The 17,885-nt window shown below is 43.5% G+C and overlaps 1 protein-coding gene across 7 annotated transcripts in view; it reads left to right on the plus strand.

The window, feature by feature from the left end:
• SH3PXD2A (SH3 and PX domains 2A) overlaps positions 1 to 17,885 on the plus strand; it is a 391,525-nt gene that overhangs the window by 333,250 nt on the left and 40,390 nt on the right. For 5 of the 7 annotated variants that reach the window (XM_075935536.1, XM_075935537.1, XM_075935541.1 and 2 more), the window contains 2 exons: positions 7,979 to 8,092; positions 13,868 to 13,951. In XM_075935536.1, the coding sequence (XP_075791651.1) occupies positions 7,979 to 8,092; positions 13,868 to 13,951 (198 nt within the window). The remainder of the gene's footprint in view (positions 1 to 7,978; positions 8,093 to 13,867; positions 13,952 to 17,885) is intronic. The other 2 variants (XM_075935538.1, XM_075935539.1) reach the window with 1 other exon arrangement.

Consider the following 17,885-nt stretch of genomic DNA (forward strand, 5'->3'; position numbering starts at 1 on the left):
GCGTTATTCCTCGTAGAATGAGGTTTACCACTGTTGACAAAACTGCCGAGTTCTGTTGACGTTATGTCAACAGAACGCGACAGTAGTGTAGACGCGGGTATAGTTTTGTCGACAAGTGGCATGAGACAAGCCAGACAAAGCTGGGTGTAGTCTAGACACTTTGTCGACAGAAGCTTTGTCGACAGATACTGTCGACGCAGCCTCTGACAAAAGCTTGTAGTCTAGACGTACCCCTATTGTTCCTGAGACTTTGGGGTTTTGTTCATTAGTGTTGACTAGAAGAATGCATGTAACTCACTCCTGTAGGTGAGATTCCTGTTCCTTTTCTAAATGTTGTTGTCCAGCCCCCTTGGACTTCTTAAATAGTTATTCCCCAGATTCCAAAACCATACCACTTTCTTAAAGGACGACTAGCGTCGGTTAAAATTGCTGGCCAAATCCTTGGCTAATCAGGGCTCAACTTTGCTGGGTCAGACATATGGGCTGCACAGAGGCTTGGTGTAGACCAAAAACCGTGTTCTACAGCCAACAGGGAACTCACTTTAAGTGTTGACCCATTGTGAGATGCAAAGACCCCTTGAAGGCATACCTCAGTGTGCAAGAGATTGAAACCTGGGAACACATTACACTTGGACATACCTGGCTGGAGAAGTCTGTGCCTTAAGGCTGCATCCTTTCTTGAAGTGTGGCATGTGAGATCTTTTTTGCAGGCAAATAGAGCACATCCTAAGGCCAACCTCTCAAACTCTCCGTGACCATTACACTTGTAACGGCATCTGCAAATCCAGAATTGGATTCACTTCCTGGAAAAAAGCCCCAAAAACCATAGAATTTAAGTCCATATTAGCTCAATGTTCATCCACCAAAGATGGGAGAATACATCACAGTGAGCCTTAAGCTTATCTGTTTTAAAGGTGACAATATTTTTTTATCCAATGGGCGTGACCTGTAGCATCAAAAGGGGAGTGGAAGCTGGAGATGGATGCTGTCTATAAATCCTCCCATCCAAAGGTTGAGGTGGAGATGGGGTGTAGCCAGACAATTTTTGCTGGTTGGTTTTTTTTTAATGTCTACGTTCTACATAACATTAAAATGTAAAACTTTGAAAAAAAGTTTTTTTCCCTTGTGTCTTCCCTTTAACTTTTTCTTGGGTTTTTATTATGACCTATCTCTCTTTTCCTCCTTATTTCTCCATTCCTTAAAACTTCTAGAATGGCCATCTTGTATCCGAATTATGGTCCATCTAGCCTAGAATCTGTCTTCTGACACTGGTTGGTTAGTGCCAGAAGCTTCATAGGAAATGAACAACACAGGGCAATTTCATGTGAATCATCCAGTCTTTGCTTCTCTCAGTTAAAGGTTTAGGAACATCCAGAGAAAGGAGTTGAATCCCAGCTAATAGATCCATCAATGGCTCTCCTTCATAACACCTTTTTTTTTTTTTTTTTTTTTTTTTTTTTTAAAAGCCTTCAATATCCCTTGGAAATGAGTGCAGCAGGCTCACTTTGGGTTGTGTGAAGTCCCTTCTTGTTTGTTTTTAAACCTGGTGCCTGTCAATTTCATCAGGTGACCCTTAGTTCTTGTGGTTGTGAAGGAATAGGCATGGGGACATAGATCCTCCAAATACTGGTGACAATGAGTTTCCATGCATACCATCCTAACACGTGAGTTAATACCCAAAATTCCTTCAGGGCTAAAAGAACATGAAGCCTTTACCTCTAACTGATGCAAATCAGTCTGAGTTCCTGACCTATTAGAGGGCCTGGATGAAATGTGTCGATGCACTTCTCAATCGCATCACAAAACCCATCATCGCTGAGTGATCCTGTTGCTCTCCTAGCTGGACTCAGCATAGACGATGGGATAGGTGTGGAGATGAAACCACCTACCTATGCAAGAAGTAAGTAGTCCCGGTCAGAACTGAAGCAAAAAAATCCACTCACCTCAGAGTTACGCCAGTATTGGCACTGAATTCTGATGAGCATCGGAGATTAGGGAGAGCCTGCAAGGGTTAATCCAAGTCACAATGCACAGTGTAATTTTGGCAGATGGTGCAAGAGCTAGCCTTGGAGTGTCTTGGCAGTGCATGGAGAGAACTTAACATAATTCCCTGCAGATGTGCCTGTAGACTGGTTTTAATAATGAATTGTGAAGTGAAGCTAAACTCCTGCACCAAGGAAGAAAAAACAAAAAAAATGCATCACTTCATTCTGCTTCAGAAAAATACATCTCTTGGCAAAGTTCCTGTGGTAGGCAGAATTGGGGAGGCATATTGGTTTGCACCACAGTAGCCCAGACTTTGCTCGGTTGAGGGCCATGCTGGCTACTTGCCCGTAGCCTGCAAATCCCATGTAATTTGCAAAAGATGGAGCAAAGGGCAGCTCTCGTTCTCACTCACACACGTCTCTGGCCTGTAAAACTCCAGTGCCGTCATCCAATGCTCTCTAAATGGAATGTTGCTGCCTTGAACCTGGAGTATCCATCTGTGGATTGAATGGTGGCGCTAGTGTGTGTTCTGCCCACCTTCTGCTTAAGCATCTGCTCTCTTACGTTAGAGGGGAATGCGCAACATACAGGCATTATAGCCTGGACTTGCCAGCATCATGCAGGCTCTCAGCTGATGAGCAATGAAGTGTTTTCCCCGGCTGAAGTAGAAGTGGCTGCAGGACTTGCCCACAGGCGATAGGCTCTTTAATTGCTGAGTGTCTTGCTTCTCAACCAGGATGGCGATATAGAACATAGGGGCAGGGTGGCTAATGGGAATGAGCATAGGGAAATGAAGACTACCTATCTGAGATGGAAACAAAGATGGGGCTCAAGTCTGGAGGAAGGGGGGGCAGAGAAGAGAGTGAACGACTGGATAATCCTGGTTGGCGTGGGCAATTTTTTTTGGGGGGGGGGGGGGCATTCCAAGAATTTGGAAAGTAATTGAGGGCTGCACTCTTCCATGGTATTAATGGAGGAGATGCGGGGTCTGGGTTGGAGGTTGGGTGCGGGATGGTGCTTGCGGTAAGGGAGGGAGTTTGGATGAAGGAGGCAGTTGTGACCTGGGGCACTGAACTGGGCTGGAGGGGGTTGGATTGTGACCTAGGGCAGGGAATTGGTGTATAGGACGGGGTGCAGGGATTTGGGTTGTGAGGTAGGGCAGGAGAGGACTGATTTGGGGCATGGGATTGGGGTGCCAGATCTGGGAGGGGATACGGGTATGGGAGAGGATTTGGGTATGTAGAGTGGGGGCAGAGGGTTGGGAAAGGGAGAGACTGATGACCCAGGTAGGCTCTGCCAGCAGACTTACCAGCCAACAGTCCTGCACCCCCACCCCCACGCAGGCTGCAGCCATGTGCTCTGAAGCCCCTTGTGCTTCTTAGCTGCCTGTTATTGAAACTGACAGCTCCCGTTGGCCAGTTTCTGGCCAATGGGATTGTTCTGGGAGCAAGAGCAGCTCCCAAAACTTCCTCCTCCTCCCCTCTGGACTCTTTTTAAAGAAAACTGCCCACAGCTGCGTTTGAGTGGTGTACAGGTGGGGCAAAGCAAGTGGGAAGCCTGCCTGGGGCTCCCCACAGCATCCGTGGGCTGTGAATTGGGCATTGAATCTGTGTGTCAGGCTCTGTTTTGAGTGACTACCAGCACTTGAACTTTCCATTTGTGTAGCAGGAATCTGCCTCCACCATAGTTTTCATGGGCGCCATTTTAGTTTTGCCTTGAGCTTTGCAGGAAATCCAAGCCAGGGATCTTGTGAAAGACACGACTTCTGCAGTGGTGCTGGAACTATTTTTGGGAAGGCCTGTCCTGAGCTGCATTGCCTCTCTTCTCTCCCCCCCCCCCCCCCCCCCACCACTCCAGCTGAGATCAGGCTGCCAACCCTCCGAGCCTGAACTCCATTGCTGCAAATGGCATCCAGTCAAGGAGAGTTGGCAGCCCTCACTGCCTCAGCTGGGGGCAGCTGCAGGGCCCTGTGGCTGGTGGGCTGCAGAAACCACGGCAGGACTAGCAGGTGGCAAGATCCCATGGGCTGGCAAACCCACTGAGGCCAGTGGCCAGGACCTGGGGGGGCTGGCCCAGAGGGTGAGACCCTGGGCAGGAGGAGCTGAGAGTGGGACTGGCCCCCAGGTGTGGGGAAACGGGCTGCAGCACTTCCTGTGCTTATATTCCTGTGAACACTTCAGCTTTCCAAGATTTCGAGTTAGACAAAGGCTAAACGTGTGGGTCCAGAAGAGTTTGTGACTTACGTGGAGATGAAGGATATTTTTAAGGTCCTGAGGGCTGTGGGGAGGTTCATTTTCCATGATCCACTGGGGTTCCCAAAAAGGGTTGCAGCAGCACGGTGAACAGAAGAGGACGAGGTTGAATATTTTTAAGTGGGAGCAGGGTAAGCGGCAATCAACCTGGGCTACTACAGGCCTATTAATCTGCCCTCAGTGGTATGAAAGGCTTAGAACGAATTTGCCAGTCAGAATAACTAAATAAAAATGTGCTTAAAGGCAAATCTTGCCAGGCTAACCTGATGTCTAGTAAAATCAGAGTGCTTATCCAAGACAGACAAGAGAAATATGATAGCTCTAATGTATTTGAAGATGACTGAAGAGGAGAATACAGGGATTCATACAAGAATTGTAAGGTGGATAAGGAACTGACCAGCAGGGAGATAGCAATGGGTTGTGCTGAGAAAAACTTTGGGCTATTGGGTTGTTGCTACTGGAGCTCCCTGAAGATCAGCGTTGGCATGAACGAAAGGAGGAGTTTTCTGATGAAATTTGCTGATACAGCAGAGTTGCAAAGTGTTGTCCGCACTGAGGCGCATCAGTAGATTGTACAGGAAGAATTGGATGATCTTTTGAGGACTGGAGTAATAGAAATGAGATGAAATGTGATAGTGTATAGTCATGTCATGCACCTGGAGACTAATGGCAGCTTCTACAATCAGCTGTTGGTTTCAGTTAGAAATGGCAGGGGAGAACTATCCAGGTGTATTTGTAGACCCCAGGATGACTGAAATACCAAAGTGATCTGCCTCAGGAGGCAAGCAAATGTAATCCTAGGAGGTGTCAGAAGACTTGTTTCCAGCAGAGAGGGAAGCATTAATGCCATAGTACAAAGCCTTGCTGAGTATCTGGAACAGTGTGCACAGTTCTGGCCACTCACCTTCAGGACAGATTAATTCAGACTAGAGCAGGAGTAGAAGAGTCACCGGGATGATCAGAAAAGAAAAACCTGGTCTGAGAGAAGCAGAACAACTTGACTTGTTGAGCTTAAGTAAAACAAAATGAGAGGGAATAGGATTTCTCTCTAAATACCAGGACATTGGGGAAGGAGAGAAGCAATGCAAGTTTGAAGGATAGGGTTGGCACAAGAACAAATAGGCATACCATTTTAAATGTAAATCTCCATTTGAGACTTAAAAATAAAACCATATTTGAAGAAAAATGAATCTGAGTTTTAGGGGCATGGGTTATTTTGTTGCAAGTAGCCAATGCCATAATTATCTAGTTGAAACCTCTATTTCAGGTTTTTTAGAGGACTTCTGGGGATCATGAGCTGCTTCACGGCTCTTTATCTAAGAGCCTCTATTGGAGGCACTAAAAGGCACTGGTCCAGCTCAAGGAATTTACAAGCTAGGCTAGGAGGCAGCGGAGCCTAAAAGCCACTGATGCCAAACTGGGAAATAACCAGAGCTTTAAGAAATGTCATGCAAATTTACACTTTACTAAATCAGGATTAGGGTTGCAAGCACACACTCAAAAGCTAAACTTGTTACATTTTTTTTAACTTGACCAGACTGGACACCCAGACTACAATCTAATCCTTTGCACAAATATCATCTTAATCTGCTCTGAAGGAAAGGCTTATATAAAACCCTTCTAGTCTAATTAGTATTAGCTGTTTGGTCCTGCAGCACCTTAGAGACTAACAACAAATGTAGATGGTATCGTGAGCTTTCGTGGGTACAACCCACTTCCTTCATCTGACGAAGTGGGTTGTGCCCACGAAAGCTCATGATACCGTCAACATTTTTTGTTGGTCTCTAAGATGGTGCCAGATCATTCGTTTGTATTTCTTTTTCTAGTTACAGACTAACACGGCTACCCCTACGAGACTTATTAGCTGTCTGTCGGCTTCTGGCATATTGCATGCTTCTGCTGAAGAGGTGTGTTTAAATTTCACATGCTCCCGTGTCAATATGCCACTGCTACCAAAAAACCTCTAACAACAAAGATCTGTTTTCCAAACTACTTGGCGCGCTCTCTCCACTGCCATGGGTGAGAATCATGTCAGAGGAAAATAGTTCTCCCTTCCCAGCAGGAGGTAGAAATTTAAATTCTGACCAGGAATGTTGTGAAGCAAAGTTTCCATATCTCTGCTGAGGCCAGAAAATGGAATCCATGTTTGAGGTCTGAGTGGTGTTACAAAGCAGTTGTGGAACGGCTGGCCAGTGGAGATTGTTACACTCTGCATCACAGGAATTCAGTCCTGTAGACTAGAAATATCCTTTGGTGAAACCTTCCATCGCGGCTGAACATGCGACCAATACTGGGGGATTTTAACACCCCCATAGGAAAATGTGCTTCAGTTAGAGAGCTGAAGTTACATATTAGTTGGCTTGTGACCATAGGCTCTGCAGCCCTTTTTCCCTTTGTAAGTTCAACGTGTTGCCGCAGCAGCTTATCGCATACCTGTAAGAATTCCACTGGTGGTCACTACCGCTGTTTTAGACTGTAAGCTCTGCCCTCTGCTATGCGTGTTCTGCCCTGGCACAATTCACATTCTGCAGCAGCCCGTGACATTAGAATATCTATTTTCCATCCTATTTCTTATGAATATCACCGCTTTTGTGTGGCATCGTTGTCTGGTGATTACCATGGAGTGCCAGAAGTGGGGTGTTACCTGTCCATGCCTACAGTGGGATCTGTCCCTACCCATTATTTACGGTAGCACCCAGAGGACCTGTTGGGGATTGAGCCCCACTTCACTAAGTAATGTAAAAACATTTATGAAAGATCTTGCCATCTAATTAAAGATGCAGCAGATAGCTGTAACAGAGCAAGAGCCAATGGGAGGGACAAGAATAATAACGATGGGACGCAGTTGATCAGTGTGTAGTTCTGAGGCTTGCACAGGTGTTTTATTGTGATATAAATAAATGGAAGTCTCCACTCCCCAGTGGTTTTAACTAACCATTATTAGCTGACTGTTTTCTCTAGGCATCGTTGTAAATGTGTGTAATCAACTCCACCCTCCTTCCAGCCCATCTGGAAAGACTCACCACTGCATCATCACATGGCCTGGGTATAATACATGTAACTGATCTGTGCTTCCTTTTCCCCATCCCCGTTGTATAAATAATGACAATCTTCCGGACAGTTGAATTCAGTTAGTGTGTATGAAATCCCTGCGCCAAAGCTTCTGCAAAATACCACCTTGGATTGTTTTTATTACAGACAAGATGGGTGAGGTGAGATCTGTTACTGAACCAACAGAGATGTTGTGAGACGTGTGTTGAAGCTACCTAGAGTGTCTTTAATTTTACTGTGTGTGTTTTGCCTTTTGGTGATAGGGTTTGTGTGGCCCCTGTGGTTTGTCTTTAAAATGTCTTGACTAAGGTTGTGTCACTAGGTCCTGCTTAAGTGGTTTGGATCAAAGAATCTGCTAATGAGATTCTAATTATTGGAACCAGGAGTGTGGCGGCGGCGGCGGTGGTGGTGGCAGAACTAACTCCTGATCCCAGGTCTTGCTGCTGACTCATGTGGTCTTCCCTGGGGGCAATAATTGGCATTTCTAGACTGCTCTGCCTGGTCTTCTGATCAAGGATCTAGTGGAAATGCCAGATATCGTATCTGATGTCTGCTTTTGAATTGCTGTAGGACCTCTTAACTCTACACAAGATCACGGCCCTGCAGAGCTGTAACTGTGTTTGGATGCTCAACCGGAGGAAGGGGTTACTCCTTCCAATGTTAATGAGTTTTCTCTTTCTCTCTTGCAGGCTGGTGGTTTGTGAGCACAGCAGAGGAACAGGGCTGGGTCCCTGCCACATACCTGGAATCCCAAAATGGCACTAGAGACGATTCTGAAATTAACACATCCAAAGCTGGGGAAGGTAGGAATTCTTTGAGAGGTAGCCGTATTAGTCTTTCAAGTGCCACCGGACCCTGGTGGTTTTTGCTGAAACAGACAAATGTATTCAAGCATAAGCATTCATGAGCTACAACTCAGCTACAACTCACAAGAGGAAGTAATACATTTGTTAGTCTTTACAGTGTCACCGGATTCCTTATGAATTCTTAAGTATCTGGGGGACGCTTTCAATTTACCTTGATTTCAGAAATCAGATGTCTTTTTGGAAACAAGTTATCCAAGGCCAACAACTACAGTGACTACAGCTGTGTGATTCTTTAAGCCAGTTCACTGTTCACTTTGCAACCTGGTAATAGCCAAGTTCACTGCCATGGAAGAGATCAAACTTGAGGACCAGACCTGAATTTCTTACTGGTTTGGCTGGTTAAGTGCAGCCAGGATTTCGAAAGCAAGCTTGTTAATGGCAGCGCGTGCCACTTGAGGTCTTCACAGTCTGAGTATTTGCTTATCTTGATCTCCCCATTCTGCCGCTGTGGGGGCGAATTTGCACAGTGAAGTAATTTCTATAAAGAACAGTGAGTGTCTTTGTTTGAAGAAAATAGTCCCCGGAAGAGCATTCTAATATTTATTGGCGATGCTCAACAGAGAATCCCCTTTAACTTTTCTCTCTACAGAAGTTCAGCGTGTCTACGCAATTTTTTTTTTTTTTAAATTACCATTTGAATTTGATTTCATTGTTTGCTGTTGTGGATGAAAGGGTAAATCCTGTGTTTGAACTGTCTCATTCCACTAAAGCTGAAGAATCATTTGTGTTAAGAGGTGGGCTTATGTGTATATTCTAGCTGCATCGTTTTGGCTAGGCATACTTGAATCTAGGTCTAAAATTATAGTATTTCACCTGTCCTCCTACTCAATTACAAAAACTTAACCACATTTTAATGGAATATTCATGCAGTAACTGTGTACAAAGGACGCTGTTTTATTACGATTTACTCACCTCCTATAGAACCCATCGCCCCATCGCTGTAGTCGCTGGGTGCTCTTTATATAATGTCCCCGTATGAGCAAAACAGAAGTGTAGCTCTCATTCCTTAAGAACCTCTTATCTGAATATGGTATTAAAGTGAGCATTTGTCCACAATCACCCCTTCTTCCTCACCCCTAAGTTGTCATGTCTGGGCAACTGAGGCTTTATAGACAGAGGCTATCACCTTTAACTGGGTATAAAAGCGGACAGGCAGTCAATGAATCAGACTGGTGTGAGATGTTTGGTTTTTTTTTCAATAGAACAGTGAATAAAACTAGCTTGTCTTTTTAAAGAGATCTCTGTTTTCACTGAAATTTGTGTTCACATCTCATGGCTTTTTTTTTCCTTCTGAAATCTCACCATTTTCCTGTCTCCTAGGTCACCCTAGATGTGTCAGACCTAAGCCTTTCATACCTCGATTAATTTCTACACGTCCTTGTTCATACATATTACCCAGTTCAAATTATTTATCACAGTTTTTGCCATATGGCACACTAAGCCTGAGGCATCAAACTTTGTTTGAACGGTTCCTAAATTTCCCCTTTCTGATCTCCTCAATTATGCTCAACTCTCTGTGCCTTCTTCCAGGATCTGATCTGCTGAAATCTGAGACTTTATTCTTTGCCTTTTTGGTCTCTCTTAAATTCCCATGACAAATAATATTATGTTATCTCTGCTGTTGCTTTGATGTGCCCTAGTTCTCCTTTTCTCGACATTATCAGTATTCTTTACTTTTATGTCATAACCACATAATCAAAGACTTCTTCTGTTCTTAATTTTTTCCTATTTCTTCTGTTCTGAGGCAGTTCTTTACCTTGTCCTATAACAGAATGGCTGCTTAACTTCCATAAGAAGAGAGAATACAAAAATTCACATGTGTAAGAGAGCATACGGTAGGGAGATAGTCATAGAATAAACCGAGATTTCTGCTTTCTTCCAATATACAAACAGGGGAAGTCAATGAAACTGAGAAGCAGAACATTTCAATATGATAAAGTAAATTTTTTTAAGTGCTCCGTTAATCCTGGAACTTAATCCTGCTACAAAGGCACAAAGGTCAAGACTTCAGTAGGATTCAAAGGATTGGTCATTTAAATTAATATATGTAACTGACATTCTCATTTATATGGGATAAAAATATTTCGGGGATATAAACACTTATGCCTCAAGGACTAACCACCAATTGCTTTGCTAGGAAGAAACTTTACGTGTAGACAACTTGTTTTGTAACTTTTTTTAGTAAACAATGTCTTGTTTTCTCTGAATCATTTGATATTAGTTAGTGTTGGAAGCAGGTTAGTGAAGTAGATGTACCTTTTGGTCTGACCTGTTGTAGTGAGCCTTGTTTTTAACAACAAGGGGATATTGAATGGAACATTACTAATAATGATACTTGTACTTTCATAGAGCATTTACAATTTTAATTTACATTATTTCACTCTGTCAAATTCTCAGGATAGCCCTGCAAAGCAGGTGAGACTGTTACAAGACAGAGTGCCAATATTCCAACTGGAGTTAGAGCAAATAAGTTTAATTCTCAGACCTAATTCTCAGACTTGCATCATCTTTTTCCTGAAAGGCAAGAAAAACCCTTAGAAAGAGATCAAAGGAAGACTGTTTATCAGACAATAACCCTGGGGAACGGTCAGCCACAGGATACTATTGAAGAATATTTTAGGACAATTTTTCTTTTTTAAAAGATTAGATGTTTATATTGCTGAGTAACATCAGCAGTTATCCTAGCTATGACAAACCATTCAGGGCTGGAACCGAGCTTCATATCTCAAGGTTGTTCAGAGCTAGTATTTTTTGTTTGAGCCCTCTTCTACTATAGGCCTTCAAGGTCCTGGATATAAAGAGCGGCATTTGGACAGGTTTTATACCTTTTTCATGTAGCATTTGCTGTGAACCATTGTTGCTGACAAGGATGCTGGATTGGATAGAACTGTAGGGCATTTCTTGTGTTCACTGGAATGTCACACAGCTGTTTGATTTATGCCTTTCTCTCATGGTGTGACTGAGCAGATCCTGCAGTCTGAATCTGGATAAACAAAATCTGTAACTTGTGTGTTTTCCCCAAGCCTTTAAAGTGACATCTTCCGCCTGTTTGTCTCTCTGATAATGCTTCCTAACACTGCCCTATTCTGTTTACTCTTGATTTAGTTTTTAATTCTGATGCATCTTGACTATAATCCAGTCCACAGCTTCATTTCCTGCAGTAGTCCAGTGACTTCCATCCTTTGGCATAATTCCATCAAAATGAAAGTCTTACATAGGGAAATACAATCTGGAGAATCTTACCAAATTAAATTAAATGGGGGGGGGGGGGAAATGACATTAAGAGCTAGGTGTGAAGACAGCTGGTCTCCTATCTAGAATGTGTGTTGTAAGTCCCTTGTTCCGAAGCCCAAGATGGTTATAAGAAGCCTTTTCCTGTCACATTAATTTAGTTTTTTGGCTAAATCCTTGTGTACTATAAACTGCAGCTCACACTTTTAAAAAAAGCTCCTAATCTTCAGACTGCAGAGAGACTCTTCCTCCTCACATAAAACTCTCTGGTTTAGAACACCCTGATTTCCGCTGAAAGTAACTTGGCTTCTCACAGGGCCTGGGAGGAGAGGCTCTGATTCCTGAGAGGATCCAAAACCCTAGAGCTAATGATTCCAAGAATAAGCAGTGGCCTGAGCTTCCTGCCACTTCTTTCCTGAGGACTCCCACTTCCCTTGATGCCAACAGCAGAGGTATCCACATCTCTTCGGGCAGTTCTGTTCAGGGGATTACAAATATTACTACTAATAAATATCCCGTCTCACCTAGGGCCTCTAGTGGTGGGTATTCTAGGCAGTGTGTAGACGTAGAACAAAGTCTCTGCCACAATAAGCTTATACTTTAAGATAAGAGCAGATAGATACAGGCAGAAGGGAGAATGTAAGGAAACAATGAGACCATAGTGGTCCGTCGGACCAGGCCGTGGACTCATCAGACCAGCTGTCTCGCTAATAAGCTGTTTGCTGATCTCATGGAAGAGAAGACTGTTAAGCAAGATAATGAGGTAACATGCAAGGCGCTCCTCCTAAGTGTGAGGGGCAGCATTGGAACAGGCACGAAGGTGCTTGTTTGAAAACTTAAAAAGCAATAAATTAGCAACCTACTGCCTGTCTGCTTTCCATGAGCAAACCTCTTTTCTCTTCTGCGTTTTGTCATGCTCCCCATTTCCATCACTTCCTGCTTTTTTTCTGTTACTGATATAGGGTGTCCCCATATTGACTTAGGCATTAATGGATAGAAGTAGAAATATCAGTAATGGAGACATCTCATTGGAAAAAAAAAAGTACCATAAATTACTCAGGAGCCTCAATGACACTGAATTTCAATGTGACCCAGCATCAGTAAATCCTTACTGTTGAGTTTGCACTTGCACTAGCTGTTCTTGAAGCATATTTTCGGAAGGAGTATAAAATCTGCCTCTATCTTCTTTATAGCAGCAATGAATGCCCTCATAAGCCAGGCCAAACTAGTATGGGAGCCTTTCTGTGAAAGACACAGGGAAGGCCTATGACTTGTCCCCATAGCAATCTACGCTATTCAAATTGAGTTACATTAGCATAACTTGGATCGACCTAGTTCAGATTTACTTACCGTGGAGTCCACCTTGCGAAGGGTCGGCAGGAGAAACTCTCCCGTCGACTCCCCTTACTACTTTCGTTCTGGTGGAACACCTGAGTCAATGGGAGAGTGATCAATGGTCAATTTAGTGGCTCTTCACTGTGTTCACAGTGTAATCACCCTGTAGTGGAGACTGGCCCAAAGCTTATGGCTTTGTCTTGCCTTTCCAGTTTAGTGGTCACTAAATCAAAATCGCAATACGTGTGTTAGCATGAACTGAAAGACCTTCACATGTATGTGACCTGGTAAACTGTTTTCTGCCATTGCAACCAGTGTCCTCTGTGCACAGCTATTTTGACTATCATTTTCACAAGTGTCTTTTTCTTTGTTATAATTTTAAAACATAAATTGTTGTTACTGAGTGTGAAACTAACAACTCCATGTTCACTTCTTGAACCCTTGAAATTTAGAAAGTTAAAGACTAAAAATTGTTGGGTTTGTGCCAAATGGTTAAAATACATGAATGGTCAGATTTCCATTTCAGTTTAATTTTCACCTTTGGTTTCTAGTCAATAGTTAGAAATAGTTTTGTTGCCTCGACGACAAGTATGTTTAAAAATCTATTTGTAGTAGAAAAAAATGTATTAGTGATAGCATGTTAGTGCCCAGGTATTACAATGAGCATAGCAGAAAACTTTTATGGATCCTATAAATGCTTACTGTAAATATATACAGTATTACATTTGGTAGGAATTCCACAGTCCCAGCCAAGGTCTGGGTTCATTGTGCCAGATGTTATACATAGCAAGACCTCATTGGCCCCAAAGATCTTCCATCTCAATAGAGGAAACGGCAATAACAGCTCTTCAAAGTTCCAAAGACTTGGAGAGGCGTTATCTAATCTGTGGCGTAAAAAACAGAACTCTAATTGGCTTTGAAAGCCAAAAGCAAAGACTACTAAAGGCAATGACCATTCTGTTGCTATATGTTTCTGGGGCTCAAGAAGTTAACTTGTTTCCTGTATTGTACAAACTAAAACCTGGGAGTTTTTTACATTCCATGTAATCAGTTCTTGCTAACAAGACCAGTTTTCACAATTATGTTTTATTACCCATCCCTCCATCATTTTTCTGTTTTTCTGTTTCCATACATGTTCCAAACTAGTTTCTAAGCGACGCAAGGCTCATCTGAGGCGCCTGGACCGGCGATGGACGCTGGGCGGGATAGTCAACAGGCAGCAGAGTCGAGGTGAATAGCTTCTTGTGGCATAGCACCCTTAAAAGCAGAAAAGTTGAGCTACGGCTCCTTGCCTCCTGCCATGCAGCCTGCCAAACAGGAATGGTGTTGGCATGTCATTGGTTGATCAAATCTTGTTTACTTGGATAGAGGTGGGCCTGACCTGCAGAATTCTGATGTGGATTTCCAACCTCACACAGTATTGATAAAGGGTGTTTGGCACCAAAGTTTGGTTTAACCCACTTAGAGATGAGCCAACAGCAAAACTTGGCCCTAATGGGAGCAATCGGTTTCAGTATTTGATCCAGGCACATCTCTGCTTTTTCCTGTTTATACAAACAAGGAACAGAGTATCACTTGTTTATCAGCAAAATGGAGAAAATATCAAGAACTTAAGGATGTGCGAACTGCAAAAGCATCGGAGACTGGGTTTGGGTGAGCACCTGGATGCTTCTTCTAACCTCATCCAGATAAGAGCAGTGTTTCTCAACCTTTTTTTTTTTTTTTTTTAAAGTACCCCTTAAAGAAAATACCTCCAGTACCTACAGTTTTCTCACACAATTTTTTTCTACCATTGCAACACATGTTTAAACAACTTTAATCATAGCCAGGTGGGAGATGAAAATTTGGGTGTAAAAAGTACAAAAATAATAAAGCACTGTGAAACTTAAAACAAAAATTCAGTTTTCTCCAAATTTCAGCTGTTGACGTACCACCCCAGACTTCTCTTGAGTACCCCTAAGGGTACTCCTACCACTGGTTGAAAAACCCTGCTCTAGAGAATGCATAGCTTTCTAGCAAAACTAGTGATGTTTCCTAACAGGCCGGGAATGCCATGAGGGCACTCCTCCTTTTGCTGTTTTGTACCAGAGACTGAAACCACAGATGCCCTTTTCTGTAGAGGTTCCCCCAAAAGATACTGGTAAAGAGCTTGGTCTCAAGGATTCAGCCTTTCCTTTTAGGGGAAGGTTTTGATAGAGTGGAGTGAGTCTGACTGGCCTTCCTGCTTTCTGCAGATGTGTTTAAAAGAGAACAGAATACAAACATTGACGTTATAAGTGGGTTTTTCCAAAAGAACTTGAACCACAAGAAGCCAATGAAGTAGCCAGAATTGTGGATTAAGATTTACCTCTCTGTGGGATAGTCCTGACTCAGTAGGTTCCTGGTGTCAAACCAATTCATTTGGAGGAGGGATGGAATTAAAGTGACTTTCCTCTGTTGCTGCTCTTTGCTTGGAGATCTTGGCAAGGGAGTGGAGCCAGATGTATGCGCAAGTAAACCCTCTTATTTGAATAATGGATGCTCTTCAAGTGGCTGGTGTACGTGATGGCAGAAAAGCAAAATTTGTGAATTTAGATTCCGCTGCAACACAGATGTGTTAACATACAGGGTTGGGCTCCCCAGTTGTCACAGGGTCTATGTGGTTTGTTACAACACATTCTCTTCATCCTAGCTCCCCCCAGCAGATCAGAATCTAGAATAACAGCGAGGCTCCTTGGTCCATGATAGGCTCCTTCCCTAGCCAATGTTTTCAAATCCTAGCTTCCTTGCCCAGATGTTCCCTACTCGCTACTGGTTTCCAGTACCCTGTTCTTGTCCTGGTCTCCTGGCCTGATCAGTTACCTTCCTCATCCCCTCCCCATAAACCTCAGCGTCCCTCCCTCCCCCCACTTTCTGACTCTGAATCCAGTCTCTCTCAACTCCTGGTTTCCCTCTTCCCTTCCCTGCTGTGCTCCAGCCCATCTCTGCAGGCCCCTGTTCCAATTAGGGATGTGAACGTCTAGTCAACTAGTTGCTCTCCCTTTGCTGCCTCTATCAGAAAACGGCAATAAGGGGGTGGAAGAGAAGGGTGCTTCAAAGCAGCAGCACTGTGGAGCACAGGGCCAGACCCCGGGCACCATGTGGAGGTGCTGCTTTGAAATGCTGCGGGGAGCATGGGGCCAGCCGGGGATTGCTCGAGTCCCCTGATGGCCCCATGCTCCTCGCAGCTCTTTCGCCTTTGAAGTGTAGCAACACTCCTAGGGATGTTACATTGCTACATTTCAAAGGTAGAGGCACCCGTATCGACTAATCGGGTGGGTGAAAATTGCATTGACTATTCGATTACCCAATTCATCTAAATTTAACATCCCTAGTCCCAATCTACTCCCTTTGCCCTCCTCCCTATGTCCTGATTGTCTTATCTCTCCATTTGAATCAGCTTCTTCATTGAATACAGGAGAGACCTTCTTTCTGCTCTGAACTGAGGTGCCCAGATGTGGACCCAACACAGCCTGCAACAGGCTAGAACTGCAGTTGTCCAGGGCTGGTGCATGCACTTTTCCAGCTAAAATCCCTGGAAACTATGTGCACTGAGCATCTCTGCTAAGCATGTTCAAACTGCATGTTTTGAAAGGCTTTTAACTTGGCAACACTTGGGTGGATTTTCACAGGGCATCTAAAGACATGTACTCCACAGAAAGGCCATACACCCTCCTAAATTCCCTGTCCTTGCTCCAAAGCTTTGAGGAACTAGATCGACTGTATTCAAAGAAAATGTCGCCAGCATTTTTTAACATGGGCCAAATAATGTGTGTTTTCTCTACCCTTGTTCATGGGGAAAAGCTGGACCATTGTAGTTGATGTATAAAACAATCAGCCTGAAACACCACTGGCATGGAAAAATTCAGCTGAAATTAATATTTGGCAAAGTAATAGGCAACTGAAAACAAGATGCTCTAAGGAGAAGTCGTTGGGCAGCCTTCGAAATGCAGTTCTACCAGCCCAACTTATAACAATGTAAAAACTAGAATTTGAATTTGCACTTGGATTCTGAAGGTCAAGATTTTTCAAAAGTGACTACATGGATGCTCCCGTTCACGTGTCTAACCTGAGAAGGCGTTTGACTTTCAGAGGGTGAATACTTGGCGCTTTCTGAAAATGAGACCCTCAAACTGTCCACCCAAGAATCAATAGGTTTTTTTTTAAGTGTCCATATGTGTTTAGAGTAAGAGGGTAAAAATATTTTGAAGGTTTTGTTGTAGTCGGCTCTGGCCTCTTCTGGGTGGGAGTCTGAGGATTGTAGCAAGCTCTGCTAGTACTGTTGAACTAGCTAATGGAGATTCAGATCAGTTAAAAGAGAAAGTCACAAGTTCTCCCGGGGAATCCACCTGTTACTTTTATATGGCTTCACAGAAGTCCGATTTTTGCAGACAGTTTCATTTATATATTTTACTTAGTACCTCTTTGCAGCAAGTTAAGAAATATGAAATTTTAGAGTTAATGCTAGTATGAATTTGCTTCCAGTCAGTTCAGGATTTTTCCTAGTTTGTGCTCTACTGTGTGGGATCAGAATTTCTTAGCCTTGTGTCACGAGTCCTCTATTGCCAATAGCTAAATGATTCTTCCTTAGCTTGAGAGAGGGGCCTGTGCCATTCAGAGCAGGTATGTATGGCTGGTACCTGGTACAAAGAGAAGATTGAGGGGGGACATGATACCCTTTTAGATACCTGAAAATGGCTATCATAAGGAGGAGGGAGAAAACTTGTTCATCTTGGCCTCTGAGGATAGAACAAGAAGCAATGGGCTTAAACTGCAGCAAGGGTGGTTTAGGTTGGACATTAGGAAAAAGTTCCTAACTGTCAGGGTGGTCAAACACTGGAATAAATTGCCCAGGGAGGTTGTGGAGTCCCCATCTCTGGAGATATTTAAGAGTAGGTTAGATAAATGTCTATCAGGGATGGTCTAGACAGTATTTGGTCCTGCCATGAGGGCAGGGGACTGGACTCGATGACCTCTCGAGGTCCCTTCCAGTCCTAGTATTCTGTGATACACTATGGTTGCCACTATGATGTAAATAATGTGTATGATTTTCAGATGCTATGGTGATTTATAAATGCTTCAGTAGATAGAAACAGTTGGAAGAGATGAACTCTTAGAGACGGATCTAGCTTTGTTGCACAGGATC

This window comes from Pelodiscus sinensis, chromosome 8 (assembly GCF_049634645.1).
Source record: "Pelodiscus sinensis isolate JC-2024 chromosome 8, ASM4963464v1, whole genome shotgun sequence".
Lineage (NCBI taxonomy): Eukaryota > Metazoa > Chordata > Testudines > Trionychidae > Pelodiscus > Pelodiscus sinensis.